The sequence below is a fragment of the Hyperoodon ampullatus genome (assembly GCF_949752795.1).
Source record: "Hyperoodon ampullatus genome assembly, chromosome: 8".
NCBI classification, from domain to species: domain Eukaryota; kingdom Metazoa; phylum Chordata; class Mammalia; order Artiodactyla; family Ziphiidae; genus Hyperoodon; species Hyperoodon ampullatus.
Window position 1 is genome coordinate 36256413 of NC_136921.1, and position 18429 is coordinate 36274841.

Consider the following 18429-nt stretch of genomic DNA (forward strand, 5'->3'; position numbering starts at 1 on the left):
TAGAGTAATCTTGGTTGTAGGTTCTTCCCTTTCATCACTTTAAATATGTCGTGCCACTCCCGTCTGGCTTGTAGAGTTTCTGCTGAGAAATCAGCTGTTAACCTTATGGGCATTCCCTCTGTGTTGTTTGTCATTTTTCCCTTGCTGTTTTCAATAATTTTTCTTTGTCTTTAATTTTTGCCAATTTGACTACTATGTGTCTCGGCATGTTTCTCCTTGGGTTTATCCTGCCTGGGACTCTCTGTGCTTCCTGGACTTGGGTGGCTATTTCCTTTCCCATGTTAGGGAAGTTTTCAACTATAATCTCTTCAAATATTTTCTTGGGTCCTTTCTCTCTTCTCCTCTGGGACCCCTATAATGCGAGTATTGTTGTGTTTAATGTTGTCCCAGAGGTCTCTTAGGCTATCTTCATTTCTTTTCATTCTTTTTTCTTTATTCTGTTCCGTGGCAGTGAATTCCACCATTCTGTCTTCCAGGTCACTTATCCATTCTCCTGCCTCAGTTATTCTGCTATTGATTCCTTCTAGTGTATTTTTCATTTCAGTTATTGTTCATCTCTGTTTGTTTGTTCCTTAATTCTTCTAGGTGTTTGTTCTTTAATTCTTCTAGGTCTTTGTTAAACATTTCTTGCATCTTCTTGATCTTTGCCTCCATTCTTTTTCTGAGGTCCTGGATCATCTTCAGTATCATTATTCTGAATTCTTTTTCTGGAAGGTTGCCTATATCCACTTTATTTCGTTGTTCTTCTGGGGTTTTATCTTGTTCCTTCATCTGGGACAAAGTCCTCTGCCTTTTCATTTTGTCTATCTTTCTGTGAATGTGGTTTTCCTTCCACAGGCTGCAGACCTGTAGTTCTTCTTGCTGGTGGATGAGGCTATCTAAGAGTCTGTGCAGCTTCCTTGCTGTAAGGATTAAATAAACGAATACACATAGAGTAATAGAAAAGTGTTTGACACTTAAGAGTTCAAAAGATGTCACTTATTTGTATTATCTCTAACAGATTAATCATCATTCACATTGCTGATACAGAGAGATCTAGAGAAAAACAGAAGTAGATGTCTATAGATCACCCCTGCAATCACATGGGCCCATTCTTTAGCACTCCTTGGGTTTGGTTATGCAAACCTAGCTGTGAATCCACTTGACTATTCTGTCATTCAGTTCATATTTCTCCATTAAATCCTAATAGGATCATAAGATACTGTGAAAACTGCCTTGATGAAATTCATACATACTGAATCTACCACATTTTCTTCATCCTGCATTCTAGTTACTCTACTGAAGAGGAAAATCATTTAGTCCTGCTTGACTTCCTTTTGGTGCCTAATGATTACCTCTTTCTTTTCTGAGTGTTCTCAAAAAGTTTCAGAATAAATTTTAGAATTTTGCTGGGATTTTATATTTTCTCTTTTTGTCAATCTCCAGGCTTTTGGGGACTTTTCCATTCGCTGAAATGTCTCCAATGTGGCTGGCTGGAGTGGGACAGTCACAGGCATGAGTGTTCTCAGGCTTGTGGATACAGTCTGGGCCAGGAGACCCCAATCCATGCCAAACAGCTAAGGATCTAGTGTTATGCTGCTGTGTGCCTCAATTCCCTCTTGTTCACATTTTGTTCTACCTTACCAGGTGGGAAATCATGATCCTCAATTAAAAGGCAAAAATAAGAAGAGATGAATAGGCTTTTGTTTTTCTCATCAGAGGTCCTGTCACTTTCTTGTTCTTTTTTCTACAAAAGTAAAACAAAAAGTTTACAATAAAAATAATATTCTAGTCTTGACAGAAATTATAACTATGTCATTAGCAAAAATGGGTACAATACTGAACATCACAAGCATTCCAGTTTTCTATGTCTGGCTTATTTTGTCACCATCATTTTCTGTAGAATTGTTCCTTGCCAGCTTTTTAAGTCTCTTTTGTTGTTTTTAGAATTTTTTACATACTTCAGCTCACTCTGGACTTTAGGCTTCCTGACACTATTCTAATGGGATTATCTCTCTCTTTGGTATTCTCAGTTATTTGCCTCTCCTTGTGTTCTTCTTGAAATGGTCTTTTATATTTTGAGTTAATTTAAACATGCCCTTTGCAGCCACAGCCATTTCTTTTCCTCATTATTTAGAATTTTCAAACCTTTAATTCGAATCGTTCAAAAAACTGAATTGTTAGACTTGGAACGTGTGTGTGGGTGTATACATTATCTTTGATAATTTGGAAAAATATTCATGATTATATTATCAAAATTTCATCACTATTTATTGCTTAATTCATTATATATATAATGAATTGTGGGTGTGTATGTATACATAATTTATTGGGCATATATAAGCTATGTGTCAGGGACTGTCCTATTTGCTGGGATACAAAGATAACATGATAGATGCAGCCCCGCTGTCTTGAAGCTTAAAGCTTCAGAGTAAATAGAGATGAGCGCAGGGGAATTATGACCCAGCATGATACTGGATTTGAGAAGAGAGTTTTGAGGAGTCTCGGGAACACATAGAAAGGGCCCTAATTTGAACTTAAGGACTGGGTTTCTCATGTCCTTTGTCATCTCCTCTTTTACGGTCTCAGACTATGGAATCACATCTACTTCTTTGACTATTTGAAATTTCCCTCCTAAAGTCTGCTGTATGTAAGTAACCTGCTCCTTGGTTATCACAAAAGTTAAGAGGACATCACGGCTATAGTCTTCCAAGTGCTTGGCACATAGCAGACGTCCAGTAAATATTGGTTGAATAAATGGATACACATTCCTTCCACTTCTATTTCAGCAAGCAATCTCTTCTTAGTTAAAATTTGATCCCTAAATAGAAGTTTCCTTCATTTTCTTTACCTTTTTAAAAATGAAAATGTCAGGTAAATTGGTATCTGAGATTTGTCTTCATTTAAACATGAATAAGACTTCTAGCGATGCCCAAAGAGCTTAAGTCTCTCCTCACTCCTACTAACTACCTTTGTGTCACTTTTGTATGCTATATCAGAAGTAAATTAGATCAATGCTTCATATGGTTGGGTGGTCTAAGTTCATTTATTCACTCAAAACTACTTATTGAGTGTTTACTATTTACAAAGGACTCTTCTGGGCACTGTATTCCTTCTTCCTTCCTTTTAACTTCTCCAAGTGTGTGTCCTTTCTTGGGTCTTTAGATATGTACCCTTCTGCCTCCCCAAGAATGTCTGGATTTCTGCTCAATGAGAACAACTCATTTTCCTTCTGTTTCTTGCCCGTCAAAAATTATGCCATGGACCAACCTTTAACTGCACATTAGTTAAAATGGGTTTCTCAGTCTTTTGATAATGAAAACCTTTCTTATTTTCCTATAATGCTATTGGAAATATCAAATTAAGGATAGTAATTTAAAAAATCAGAGCTACGAGAGAAAGTACTACATTGTTTACAAAATAGACCCTTACCACCCACCATTAAGAATCACTGACCTTAATGATGGAAATAATTAACATTTTTAAAGAATATGGCCAAATTTACAATATTCAGTTGATTATCAACATAATGAGTAACTTTCAGGATTTGAACTTTAATTTACTTATCCGTATACCCCATGTTTAGCATAAAAATTGGAATTCACTTCCAACACTAGGACATGTAAATATGAGCATTACTTTCTTAATTTCTTTAACCTACTTTTTGCAAAGTAATTTAAGTAGTCTATAATAAAATGCAAAAGCTGTCCCAAATAAACCACCACAATTTATCTTCCATATGAAATAAAGATATACTCTTATTTGCTTGAAAAGTATAGATTTTCATCAAGGTTTCTGTACCAAATATTTGAGTCTTTAAATCATTTTTACCAGTTATGATTTGAGCTCAGAGTTAACTTGTCAGTAGAGAAACAACAAATCCATTTGTCTTTGGTATTTTCTTGATGTGCTGCTAACAGACCATGCTCTGTCCACACAAGGTCATGGCCACCTGACCTGGAAGCAGGCTTTGCTGAGTCAGGAGGTCAAAGATCATCATGGATTGCTAAATAAGCAACAATACATAAAAGTAATGGAGAGAGAGGAAAAGAACCCTAATGGTAATTAGCCTATAACCTAAGCCAAATACAGTTTTGTCCAAAGATAAAAGAAATTCTGCATTGGGCAAGATAACTTTCAGTTAAAAACAGAAAATAAAATCCATTTGTAGTGAGTTTACTTAGAATACTGATGATACTGCTGTTTTAACCCATCAGGTATATCATTTCAAAAATACTGAATTGTGAAAGACTTCGTAGTAAGGTTAAGAGGTAATTTTTGAAAAAAATTCAGTTTATTTTTAAGTCTTGAATTAGTCATAATTACCAGGAAACAGAGCAAATTTTAGGAAAAATTAATTGCACCTATAGAAACTCTTAGTAAATTACTACTTCAGATTATTACATGTAATATATTAACAAAATATCTAAGCATGTTTAATTTAGTAGCAAGAAGTACTTGAGACATGGTAAGATTCTGATACGTATGATAATAAGCGTTAGGAATGTAGAAGGAAGCAACCTCCAAAATCTGTAATCTCAGATGCAATCTTGTAGTTTGGTGTGGATTCCCTCTTCAGGGATAACCTAGCAGACATCATGTGTGAGCTATTACAATGATTTATATTTCACATTCGTACTCTTACTACTGGCATGTTAGTAGTTCTCTTTTTTCCTTTTATTTTCATATCAAATATTCCACACTGTTAATATATGGTATTATGTCCATTACGAACTCACATTCATGAATAATCATCAAAATTTGCAGTTTTTTTCTTATTTGATACCGCTGCTCTCATATAATGGTTTATTTAATTACCTTCAATTGAAATTATTAGTACAGCAGAAGATTTCATTAAGTCCCTCTCTAGGTAAAAACAGATGGACATAAGAACAAAAAAGTAGACATAAACAAAATTTATCATTTTCTCAGGCTTAAGAGGCTCCTTTTGGATGTGCTTAACGGCATAAATGAAGACTATCCGGCAGAAAATAAACCCTTGAGTTAAGGACGTAAATATCAACACAAGTACAGGTATGAATCTATTGACCATTAATGTATATAAGTAGATGAAGTGAAATAATCAATCCACGTTAAAGAAATGAATTCCATGGCAATGCTCCCAACTTATCATTTGCAAGATACGACTGACTGTTGATTTATGTTTTCTGGATGGCTGATGAGTTGCATTAGAATCCCAATATGTTCATGTTTGGAAAGAACTTCATATCATCTCAATGAAATTTCTCTTTTTAAAAATGAGGCAACTGAGGCCCTAAGCATGTAAAGAACTTGTCAAAAGTCGCACACTAGAAAGTGGCAAGGCCAAGACTTCAACATAGGTCTTCCATTCTCTATTCATTCAAGAAAATTTTATTGAGCACTTCCTGTATACATAGGCTTGTGCCAAGTAGTAGGTAGCAGAGTAATAGTGAATGAAATATGGACCCTGGCCTCAGAGAACTGAGTAGATGTGGTCACGCAGATTCTGGTGAGGGTTACCAGACAAATAAACAGGACACAAGTCAACACAAGCTATTACAGAGGAAGTACAAGGTTTTATTAGATCACTTTGACTTGGGGGTACAGGGTGGGAGCAAAGACCGAGATTAGGAGGATCAAGGGAAGCTTCCATTAGAGCTAAGCTGACCCCTGAATTAGCCAGATGAATGGGGTACAGTGAAGAGGAAAAAAAGGGGAAGAACATGATCTCAGCAGAGGGACCAAAATACACCAAAGCACAGATGCAAAAAAGATTCAGGGCTGACGGGGGTGTTCAGTATCCTTAACACTGAGTGAAGGGAGGAAAGATGAATCCAAAGAGAGAGAGGCCTGTGACTTAAGTAATGGAGCCTCAACTTTATCCTGAGGGGAGCAAGGAGTCCCTGAAGGGTTACAGCAAGGGAGTGAAATGGCCGGATGCATATTTCAGAAAGAACTCGGGGGCACTGGGGGGATCAGATTGGCGTTAAGGGCAAGAGAAGTCTGTGAGCTCTTGATTTTGGAAAGAGGAAGTCCTGGTCCTTAGAAAGAACAAATGCCCTAATAATAAAGACATAATCTTTCTGGTTGATCCATCATCCATAGAAAAACTCTGTTAGCCTGAGTATATCACTATAGAGTCTGAGCACCTCTGAGCTCACAGAAAAAAAGTCCAATGTATGGACCTCCAAGGCTAAAAACTGGGCTTTGAAACAAGGCCTCAATGGAAAGGTCCTGCCTAGGCAACCAGCTCGCAGCAGCCCCACACAGCAGTCAAATCGCTGTCCTAGCCAAACCAGTAGAGCTGCCACCCTCCCTGAGCCCCTGGGGCCTCAGCTGGAATTGGGGGTCATGATATCTATTTATCTATTTCATAGTGATATTGTGAGGATACTCGCCCTTCCTCAGCGGGAAGTGAGAGTAATAATATCTATTTCACAGTGATGCTATGAGGATTAAAAGACAACATATGGGGCTTCCCTGGTGGCGCAGTGGTTGAGAGTCCACCTGCCGATTCAGGGATCGCGAGTTCGTGCCCCAGTCCGGGAAGATCCCACATGCCACGGAGCAGCTGGGCCCCTGAGCCATGGCCGCTGAGCCTGCACATCTGGAGCCTGTGCTCCGCAACAGGAGAGGCCACAACAGTGAGAGGCCCGCGTACCACAAAAAAAAAAAAAAAAAAAAAAAAAGACAACATATGTAAACACACATAGTTTTAGCACTTTAAGTAGTAGGAATACCATTCCATTGGTTTCTTTTCCTGTGATAACGCAAAAGCTGTTCTCTGTGAAAATAACTGACTCAACAAAGAGAGAAAAACCTGTGGCCTTCACTTCATTTACACCAGGCTCAACCCAACTGACTTAACGAAGCAAGTCATTGAATGCTACATTGTGAAGATTCTCATTTTCAGAATTTTCTGTCATTAAAAAAAACAAGAATGAACACACACACACACACACACACACACACTGTCCTTAAGTTAAAAAAAGAAAACAATGCATCTGAGTTCATTCTTCTCAGCCCAGGCAGGCTCTAACTTGGAGTGCCTCTCAGGAATGGCAGCCCACTTGGGGCTCCCCCTCCCTCACTGGGGTGCTTGGCAGCTGGCCCGTTTCTCCTCTCTGCTATTGCTGGAAATTTCCTTCTCCATACACTCCACCAAGGTTTCAGACAGAGCAGAAGAGGGGAAGAGAATGGGGTGAGAATTTGCTTAGAGGAGGGATCTAAGAGTTGGTGGTACCTGGAAGGCACTGAAAGAAACATCCCACAGTTGAAATATAAAATAAATACATGATGGTTTTCTGAGGTCAGTCTCCCAGGGCAATAGAAATAAAAGTAAAAATAAACAAATGGGACCTAATCAAACTTACAAGCTTCTGTACAGCAAAGGAAGTCATAGACAAAACAAAAAAATAACCTGTGGACTGGGAGAAAATATTTGAAAATTATGAGACTGACAAGGGCTTAATTTCCAAAATATACAAACAGCTCATACAACTCAATAACAAAAAAATAAACAACCCAATCGAAAAATGGGCAGAAGGGCTTCCCTGGTGGCGCAGTGGTTGGGAGTCCGCCTGCCGATGCAGGGGACACGGGTTCGTGCCCCGGTCTGGGAAGATCCCACGTGCCGTGGAGCGGCTGGGCCCGTGAGCCATGGCCGCTGGGCCTGTGCGTCCGGAGCCTGTGCTCCGCAACGGGAGAGGCCACAACAGTGAGAGGCCCACATAACGCAAAAAAAAAAAAAAAAAAAAAAAAAAAAAAGAAAAATGGGCAGAAGACCTAAATAGGTATTTCTCCAAAGAAGACATACAGACGGCCAATAGGCACATGGAAGGATGCTCATCACTGCTAATTACTAGAGAAATGCAAATCAAAACTGCAACGAGATACCATTCACACCGGTCAGAATGGCCATCATTAAAAAGTCTACAAATAATAAATGTTGGAGAAGGTGTGGAGAAAAGGGCACCCTCTGATACTGTTGGTGGGAACGTAAATTGGTGCAGCCATTATGGAAAACAATATGGAGATTCCTCAAAAACCGAAAAATTGAGTTGCCATATGCTCCAGCAATCCCACTCCTGGGCATATACCCAGACAAAACTATAATTTGAAAAGATAATGCACCCCTATGTTCATAGCAGCACTATTTTCAAAAGCAAAGACTTGGGAACAACCAAAATGTCCACTGACAGATGAATGGATAAAGAAGATGTCATACATATATACAATGGAATATTACTCAGCCATAAAAAAGAATGAAATAATGCCATTTGCAGCAGCACGGATAGAACTAGAGGTTATCCTACTAAGTGAAGTAAGTCAGAAAGAGAAAGACAAATACCACATGATATCACTTATATGTGGAATCTAAAATACGACACAAGTGAACCTATCTACGAAACAGAAACAGACTCACAGACATAGAGTACAGATTTACGGTTGCTGAGGGGAAGCGGGGTGGAGGAAGGAAGGTTTGGGAGTTTGGGATTAGCAGATGCAAACTAGTGTATATAGGATGGATAAACAACAAGGTCCTACTGTATAGCACAGGGAGCTATATTCAATATGCTGTGATAAACCAAAATGGAAAGGAATATGAAAAAATATATATATATTGGGTTGGCCAAAAAGTTCGTTCGGTTTTTCCATACGATTGTACAGAAAACCCAAACGAACTTTTTGGCCAACCAAATATATATATATATATATATATATATATATATATATATATATATATATATATATATATATATATTTAAAACTGAGTTACTTTACTGTACAGCAGACATCACCACAACATTGTAAATCAACTATACTTGAATAAAAGTTAAAAACATAAAATAAAATCAATACATGAAGAATCTGAGAAATCTACAAAGTCTCCTTAAAATAACAGGGCCAGTTTGAGGCTTGACTGTTGTCACTGAAATAATCAAAGAAGTCTCTCAGCAACCTCAACATGGGAAAGTACACTGAGGGTGCAAACCTTGCCTGTCTGAGTACTGTCAAAGCCAGCATATATCACTATGTTCCCTATGCTAAGTACCACTCACAAATTATTTTATTTAGTGCTTACAACAAACCTGTGACAAAAATCATTCTATTCTTCTCAGTGAACAGGAGAGGAAACTGAGTGTATTCGTTTTCTACTGCAGCTGGAACAAATTAGCACAAACTCAGTGGCTTCAAACAACACACATTTATTATCCTACAGTTCTGTAGCTGCAGAGGAGGATCTGTTTCCCTGCCTTTTCCAGATTCTGTAGTCTCTCCACATTCGAGAGCTCATGTCCCCTCCCTCCATCTTCGAAGCCAGCATGTAGCATCTCTCTGACTATCCCATAGTCACATCTCCCTCACACTCCGACTTCAGCCATAATATCTGATTTTTTTAAGCCCCAAGAACCAATTTTCACACTCATGAGGGAAATACAGCCCCTGTTGAGAATGCACAATCTATACAAACAGGAATAATAATACTGAAGTAGAACCTATTGTTTATCTTCCACCCAAAGCTCCCCAGTACCCCTTCCTCTGCTGTGTAGCGGCCATGCAGTTTGGGTGGGACCGATTCAAGGCTTAAGCTTTGACCACAGAAATTGGCACAGGGAAGATACACACTAAACACTCAACAAATGAGAGTTTTTATTATTACTATATTATTATTTCTACAATGAGCAATGAAAATGTTAAAATTTGTATACCGAATACATGATCAGCTGAGAAACACATTTTAAATGCAATTTTTAACATCCCGTGTACACTTAAATTAATCCAATACTTAGGTAGAGCCATATATTTCTTTTTTGTTCCTGGTTAAAATAATGGATGTCCCTGATCTAATTCTGCTTCGGTTTTTATTACTTTTCTTAATAACAAAAGCCAGGGACAAAATCTGATTTTGCTTCTAGCAGTTTAAGTAGATAAAAATCCGTGTGACTGTCAAAATCCAGGTTGGTCTTGTCAGGTTGAGATGAAAACCAGGGTTACATTTGAAAAAGATGAATGTGGACACTAACAGGAAAAAGCGCCTGGCTAATCAAGTAAGCAAATATGACATGCGAGTCCCAGATGGAATATGTATAGCACTGTAATCAGCAAAGTGTATTTTCACCATTATTTTCCTAGAACATTCTTAAAATAATGCAGATCTTACAATGGGGTGGTAGCAGTAGTACAATTTTTTAAACTTAAAATTTTCATTTACTAGGATTTTAAAAGTTTTATTTTTACCATGACAGGGCTCAAATATATGTTACTGCCCCTTTCGGAGAAGTGTAGCACTTTCTTAGACTAACGGGATGATTTGGATCGAAGGGCGATAGGGCAGCATGGCTTTGGGAGCCTGAAATCACAGTAATGAAGCAATGTGTGATCTGGGTTTTATATTGAACCTATTTAGTCTGGAAACTTCACCTAGATAATCTATTTTAATTCAGTTATACAGTAGTAAAAGACATTTCTGGAATTTAGCTTCAATTTCTTTCCTAGTAGCAGGAGAGGTATGCCTTATTGTTATCCCCAGGCCTGAAATCCACGAGGTTGCAACACCAGGCTTATCCAAGAGTTTGGGCTTCTACTGCAGAGCAAGATTCTTTCCTTCTTTATATCCTTAGGTATCTTCTACGTTGCTTACAATTTCCCTAGTTGAGATCATGGTCAAAACACATTTCTCAGGCCTCCCTGGTGGCGCAGTGGTTGAGAGTCTGCCTGCCAATGCAGGGGACATGGGTTCGTGCCCGGGTCTGGGAAGATCCCACATGCCGCGGAGCGGCTGGGCCCGTGAGCCACAATTACTGAGCCTGTGCGTCTGGAGCCTGTGCTCCACAACAAGACAGGCCGCGATAGTGAGAGGCCCGCGCACCGCGATGAAGAGTGGCCCCCGCTTGCCACAACTAGAGAAAGCCCTCGCACAGAAACGAAGACCCAACACAGCCATAAATAAATAAATAAATAAAGCAAACTGTCAACAAGTAAAAATAAAAATAAACACTATTAAAAAAAAAAAAGAAGGAGTGCAGATGGACTCAATGACCTCAACAAAGTCCCTTGGCCAGGGACCAGATATGCTTCCAATGCATCCCTCTCTCTCTCGAGAATGACACAAAATTGTTTTCTGCTTATGAACAATGAGAAGCAACAAAGCTTTTGTTTCTCTTTGCTTTGTTTCTCGTGACCACATGCCTTGACCTACGTCTTCCCTTCCACAATGTGCCAGAGACTGCAAAATTTAATAGTAGGAACAGCTTGGGTCGGGGCGGCATGCTGTGCATGGTGGGGAATGGGCGAGCGGAGCTTGGAAAGGAGTTATATGTTGTATCTAGATGAGATTGACAGCCAGACCATTCTTTTCAAAGAAACACACACACACACACAGCACTCTTTTCTGTGTAATGAACTCTGGGGCAGGGCCACATAATGGCATATCTTAGGCCTTCAAGTACACAATTCAAAATCTGGTCAACAGGTTTACGTGTTTTGCTTGTTCTTTTGGTAAAAGAGAGGAGTGCTCTTTTTTAGGCAGATACATTTGAAAGAACAGGAAACCTTACTTATTAGGAGATGATACAAGCTGAAGCAACAGTGGCCTATTTATGAGGAGAGACCTCTCTCCACCTGCTCCCTCCCTTCCTTCCCCCAAGAAGGAGTGGCCTCTCTCATAGGCATATTTGAAAGAATAAACGGAGCCTGCCCCACTCCATTCCTCCCCCTCTCCTCTGTTAGGAGCCTCTGGCCTTCTCACCTGCTCTTGGTCACGAAGGAAGCTTTAGGTGCAGCCCCTGGCTGGGGAGGAGGGAGGTAGAAAAGGAGCTATAATTGCCCACCCACTTTACCTGTGACTTGTCTGCTAACCGCAGGGGTGAAATATTAGCAAACAATCCTGGCCCTGATCTAAAGCCACATTTTCCAGTGAGCTTTTTTCAGAAGTAAAGCTGACATTTTGATCTTGCCTGATCTCTCTCTCCAACTGCCTGGCACGCTGTAGGGGATGAGTAAACAATTTTTGAACGAGAGAATGAATGGACCTGGGTGGGCCAGTTTGCTGACCTCCTAAAACCCCGATGAAATTGTCCTGAATTTGAGGCTTTATATATTTTTTGACCATTCACTCTATTAGTAAAATGGACCCCAACATATGTATATTATTTATTTGTAAATGTTACACATGTATCTTTGTACTAAATACACTTTATAAAAACACTCTAAAATAGGCATTTTTAGAGATATGAAAAAATGTAAATATAAGTTCCAAGAGATTCTTCCTGCACCATGGGGTTATTTTGAGCACTCCACTCCATTGCCTTCTGGTCTAGACTTTAAGTACTTAGAAGTTCAGAAGAGAAGGATGTGGAGGTCTGGAGCAGTCCAGACAGACTCAAGCAGTACAGTATGACCCTGTTTCACACAGCCCTGTAGTCCTCACCATGTACTCACTGTAAGGTGATTTTCAATTTGATGGCAGGTGCTCAGTCAGTATGTGTCAAAATGAATGGGGAGGGGAGATAGTGAGTGGGTGTTTATCAAGCTAGAAGGAGAAAGGGAGGGGTGTCCCAAGTAAGACTTATCTTGGAATGCCTTATTCCAAGAACAGACATCACAGAAATGGGAGAGAAGCTTGAGCACCAGTACACTGTAGAGGAGCAGGAAATAAAGTCAGTTATTAGATGAGAGAGAGAAGAGAGAAGGTAGCAGGTTATCCTGAACCATGAAATCTAGGCAGAGATCATCCGGATCTAAGTGCTGTAGAACAAAACAGGATACTATTGAATGATTTTGAACATCATCATGGTTTCAATGTTTTATGAAGATTACACTGGAATTAGGATGCTATTCGATGGAACAAAATTTGGATTTGGTCTGAGCAGCTCTGAAGAGTCTAGAATGAGAGACCGTGAGAGTCTGACTAGAGGAATGAAGGTAGTAATGGAAAAAAAGTATGAAACTAAAAGTCCATTAGAGGGCTTCCCTGGTGGCGCATTGGTTGAGAGTCCGCCTGCCGATGCAGGGGACACGGGTTCATGCCCCGGTCTGGGAAGATCCCACATGCCACGGAGCGGCTGGGCCCGTGAGCCATGGCCGCTGAGCCTGCGCGTCCGGCGCCTGTGCTCCACAATGGGAGGGGCCACAACGGTGAGAGGCCTGCGTACCGCAAAAAAAAAAAAAAAAAAAAAAAGTCCATTAGAAGGAATAGGAATCAAGCATTGGTAACCAATGAGATGTGGAGGAAGAAACAGAAGAAACCAGATATGCCTAGAGATGATCCCACCCTTTGGAAAATGAATGACCTTAATTGATTTCTGGAAATTTTTCTCTAACCTGAATTGTTATGGTCTCAGTAATCCCAGTGTGAGTTGATGTTTCTTTGCTCCTATTTAAAAGCTTGGGGCTCACCCTACAACCTCAAAGTAAATGATGTGTTCTTAAACACAGAACATGAACTAAATCTTCATGAGTCCAAGGTACCTAGTTTGCTGGAAGATGCAACTTAGAAATAGCACTCTGCCTCAAAAAGAAAGGAAACATCATGTTTGAGTGTATGCAGTTGAGAACTGCTGGCTTTCTGCACTTGGGTGAACAATCTAGTCAAAGACAACACTAGTAATAAGTCCATGACCTTTTCAGCCACATTTTTCCTTTATGTGAACTCCACAGTATTGTAAGCTACAGAGTTTAGCTCTGGAGTACTTTAGCCTGCTGAATAGTAAAAAAGATAGGATAGAGGAGGAGGTCATAACAGTGCTGGAAGAGAAAGAAATCCAAGCATTTTCACCAAATAGCTATAATTCTGTGGACAGGTTGTATGACATGCCTATGTCTGTGCAGCTCATTTTTTCGAAACCTGTGTGCTTTATCCCTCAATGACTCATTCTGAAAATGGTCTCCTAAGATGGTAAGAAATGACCAAAAATTACATAAAGCTCACTTTCCAAATAGAGTTCTGCAGAAAATACAGCTGCCATCTGGCCTTCTGGCTAACTTCACTTCTTTCCTTTCAGGCAGATATTATTTAATCCAGACCACATAGTTTGTGCGTCTAGTTGGTTCATGAACATTTCAGAACATGAATCTTTAGCAGGAATGTCTGGCAAGTGACAGAACATTAACTGCTTGACACGAGGGCAGTTTCCTTGTCTCAGTGGTTAAGCAAGTCTCTCCCAGGCTCTGTGTGCTCAGGTGCCTTCAGCTATGAAGCCAAACTGATTACCCTTGTCATTTCTCAAAGATGATGTCTGCAGTGCACTTTGAGACAGGTACTGCTCCTGTACATATATTGATGCCTTCAAATTAACTACAAAGACTTTAAAACCCAGTGCTAGTTCACGGTTAACGTGACGATGGTCTACCTGAATGTAAACGTATCTAAACCAAGTCACCGTACTTGTCATTTCACGCGAAATAGGAATAAAGTTTCCCTATTCTTATTATATAAAATACAACCTGTGCTTTAAAATTTATCCAGGGTGTATTAAAGTATGGAAAAAGTAATTTGGTCTGGGTTGGATTTTCAAATCCTGTTTAAATGAAGAAAAGAGGCATTTAATAAACTAACTCACATCAGTTACATAGTTGCTTTTTCTCCTTGCCAGGTTTTTAGGCAGAAACTGCTGGTGTCTGTAACTGCCTCCCTGCCTCCAAAGAAAGTGAGAGGGTGAGGGACTCACAGCCTGAAAACTCCTGCCCTGTTCAGATAGGGAAAGTCTTTTCAACACACTCTAGGCTTGGTTTCATTTTTCAGTGGTCTCACTTAAGTAGCAGCGCTAAAGACTGCGGCAGAGCCCAAAGCATAATTCTATAGATTCTGCCAATGAAATCGCCATCAGGAAGAGTAGTAATCCATCCCAGTGAGGCAGATTACCAGGGTCAACATAGGTAATCTGGTCAAAATGGAAAAAAAAACAAAAAAAAAAAACCCCAAAAAACCCAAAAACAAAACGTGGCCATACAATAAAAGTGAATGGAAAAACTTACATCTGTTAAGAATGTTAGAAGATGATATACTATAGTTTTCAAGAAATATTCAGGTAGAACTTTACACAATTCTAATCAAGAACAAGATTCTAGCAAATAATAATTCCATGATCCTTAAGGTTTTATTAGATATTTACCAAGTTTGTTTTCAGATTTTCATTTCCTATTAAATCTAATTGGTAAGTTTATCTTTTATTTGTATAATTCCATTTCCTTCATCATTTCTTATTCAGAGCATGACATCATGGAGTCAGAGAATGGAAACTGTTTCTATACTTTGGGAGGAAAAATAGCAATGTTTGTGATAAACCAATTTTTTTTCCTCCTTCTAAGCTAAACTCTTAGAATTCTTAACACATTCTTTTTTCTTGGAACCATTTTTACTTCTGGCTTTATGTAAAATGTGAGAATTTTCTATCTCAGGAAGTGGCATTAGTTCATCTCTTATGACGCTCCCATTGTATGTTCACTGCTAGTGAGATAATTTGTTTAGAGCCACCATTATTATTACTATAAATTGACCTGTATAGTGTACTTTTATGCATGTTTATCATTTTCAGTTTCAGAATTGTGTTACTTAGGCCCTGATCAGAAAGGTTATCACATGAAAATATCTAATGAACCTGGCTTTAGGGTATGGAATTCAAATATACTTTGTAGCTACAAATAATACCCATTTACTAAGAGTAGACTGACTTACTATAAGTAATTCAAAACCACAGATGTAAATATACTATCAGTGTTGGAATTAGGCCTGTAAACAGAGATATAATTCATGAGTTTTATTATTTAATCAACCACTACATAGATATTTCTACGTCAAGTTGTAAAATCTTAACACTCAACTTTAAGTGTGTTTTATAGGTACATGCAGTACTCTCTATCTCTAACGCTTATGAAATGAAACCCTGTCATCTAATTTTCACCCTCCAGGTATAAGGATCTTATAAAATAGCAGAATATCGAGGTAAGAGATGGTTTGAGCTTCTCTGGATTGTTTGCTGATCACCTGCACATGTGTCTGCTTCACTATTTAAAAAGGCAGAGATGTGATCATGTGTGTGTACATACAAAACCCAGACATGTATAGAAATACTCACACACACAACGGGATATGGAAGGCAAGGAGAACTCAAATCTGAATTTAAATTTGCAGTTTCTAAAGTCCTGCTTGCAGCACCTCAAATATTTCAAGCTCTCTGAGTCCCAGTCTCACCATTTGCAAAGCAGCTGTGAAGAAGAGATGCATGTGGGGAAACCCTTTGTAAACAGTGAGATATAAAACACTAAGCATACGTGAGAGCTGTGTGTTTGTGTGTGTGGCCACTGTAGCTTGACCCAGTTCACACAAACATACAAATGAACGAAGGTTGTTTTCTTCGTTTCTCTCACAGACATCTGGACATTTTTTTTTTTTTAAAGGATACTTGTAAGTCCAAATGAATAAAAGTAAATGGTATTTAAAAGACTCCTACCACATTAGAAAAAATATTGGGGTGTCCACCTGGTCCTGCCCAGGAGTTGTCTCTGGGGTCAAGCCCAACTGTGTCCATTGTGTTCAGCTTCTTCTTCCACGTTAGAAACGACAGTTTTTCCAGAGTAGCCAAGCTTTTCCACGGGCAGTTTCCATGGCAGTGCTGAAATGGCTCTGGCATTGAGGGGACGGGAGGGAGGGAGTGGAAGGGCAAAGAGGAGAAATGAAAGGGATCCTGAGAGGGGAGAGGTGGAGGAGGGGCAGCCTTTTATGTCTGCTGGAAACTTGTTTGTCAAGTTCTTGTAAATCAGGGGTTGTACGTATATCCAACCATACTTTACTACAGTTTTTTAAAAAGCCATTCACGGCTGACATTTCCTAAATGTCATGTTTAGCTACAAAACACAACCCTGGCAAGACATCAAAGGTGCTGCCTTTGTTGCTGAAATCTGGTTTCTTCAGTCACAGCAAATAACTAACAAACTTATGGCTATTTTCTCTTAAACACAAAAGCATCTTCTTGTATATACCAAAAAGTGCATTAAAATACATGTACAGACAGTTAAAAGCTATTTGTATTTTCTACAAACTACCCCCCAAGATGGGAAGAAAGGACATTAACAAGAATCCTTGGCACTACAATGTTCATTGCAGCACTACTTACAATAGCCAGGACGTGGAAGCAACCTCAGTGTCCACTGACAGGTGAATGGATAAAGAAGATGTGGCACATATATACAATGGAATATTACTCAGCCATAAAAAGGAACGAAATTGGGTCATTTGAGGTGGATGGACCTAGAGTCTGTCATACAGAGTGAAGTTAAGTCAGAAAGAGAAAAACAAATACCGTACGCTAACACATATATATGGAATCTAAAAAAAAAAAAAAAAAGGTTCTGAAGAACCTAGGGGCAGGACAGGAATAAAGACACAGATGTAGAGAATGGACTTGAGGGTGCGGGGAGGGGGAAGGCTAAGCTGGGACAAAGTGAGAGAGTGGCATGGACATATATACACTACCAAATGTAAAATAGAAGCTAGTGGGAAGCAGCCGCATAGCACAGGGAGATGGGTGCTTTGTGTCCACTTAGAGGGAGGAGATATGGGGATATATGTATACGTATAGCTGATTCACTTTGTTATACAGCAACAACTAACACAACAATGTAAAGCAATTATACTCCAATAAAGATGTTAAAAAAAAAAAAAGAATCCTTGGCACTAAATAGCCTCCCACTTTGGTGAGGATCTCAGAGGCACGACAGTGAAGCAGGTAAGAGATGGCCACATGCAACTCTACTGGGGCTGGTTAACTGCACCAGCCCTACAGCTCCATTGCCAGCGTCTCGAGCTAAAGCTGAAGTCATCTCATTGCATGAAGGTGAGGGGCGTCAATATCCATTTCTACTGAGAACGAAGAGCCTTCACTAAAATGCACGGTGTTGGCCAATGCATCTTTTCCTCTTTGGGATAAAAGAGGGGGTCTGAGCTAATGATTCACAGTGTTTATAAAATGACAGACGTAGGCAAACACTTATTCACGGTCAGCTAAGCTTCGGTCTGCTCCAACATGCCTTCCTGAAGCGACTCCTCTCAAAAACAAACTCACTTGGCAAATGTTTAACTTCATTAAGTCTGAATGACATCAAGAGGGTACATTTCCAATGGATTCAGACATGCGAAATGTGGATCGGGCATCTTTACCAAAGGCCCATTTTGATATTTGTGGAATGTTCTCAAATGGAGACAAAACTAGAGCGTGGCCAAGAAAAGGTAAAAGCTGTGGTTTCCTACAATAGTGTGGTACATTTCTGTTTTAGACTCTAGCACTGCTTCCATAAGAGTTGATTACGTGTTTATTTTCTCAAGAACAATGTGTCTGAGTGGCAAACACCTTCGGAATTATTTTTTTAGGGATAAGCTAAACTAAGTCAGATTTCTTTGTGAAAGAAGGGATGCAGTAAGACAAAGGGTGTTGAGATTTACTGTCTGAAAATTTAGGGTCTGGCAGC

At 39.4% G+C, this 18429-nt stretch overlaps 1 protein-coding gene across 1 annotated transcript in view; it reads right to left on the reverse strand.

Annotated features, from left to right (window-relative positions):
* Positions 1-539: 539 nt before the first annotated feature.
* Positions 540-18429, reverse strand: part of LOC307057484 (uncharacterized protein) — a gene marked incomplete at its 5' end in the record, with an annotated part of 64474 nt that continues 46584 nt past the window's right edge. Inside the window, 2 exons of the mRNA XM_079710682.1 lie at positions 540-902; positions 1624-1726. Coding sequence (XP_079566808.1) covers positions 541-902; positions 1624-1726 — 465 coding nt within the window. The 3' untranslated portion in view covers position 540. The remainder of the gene's footprint in view (positions 903-1623; positions 1727-18429) is intronic.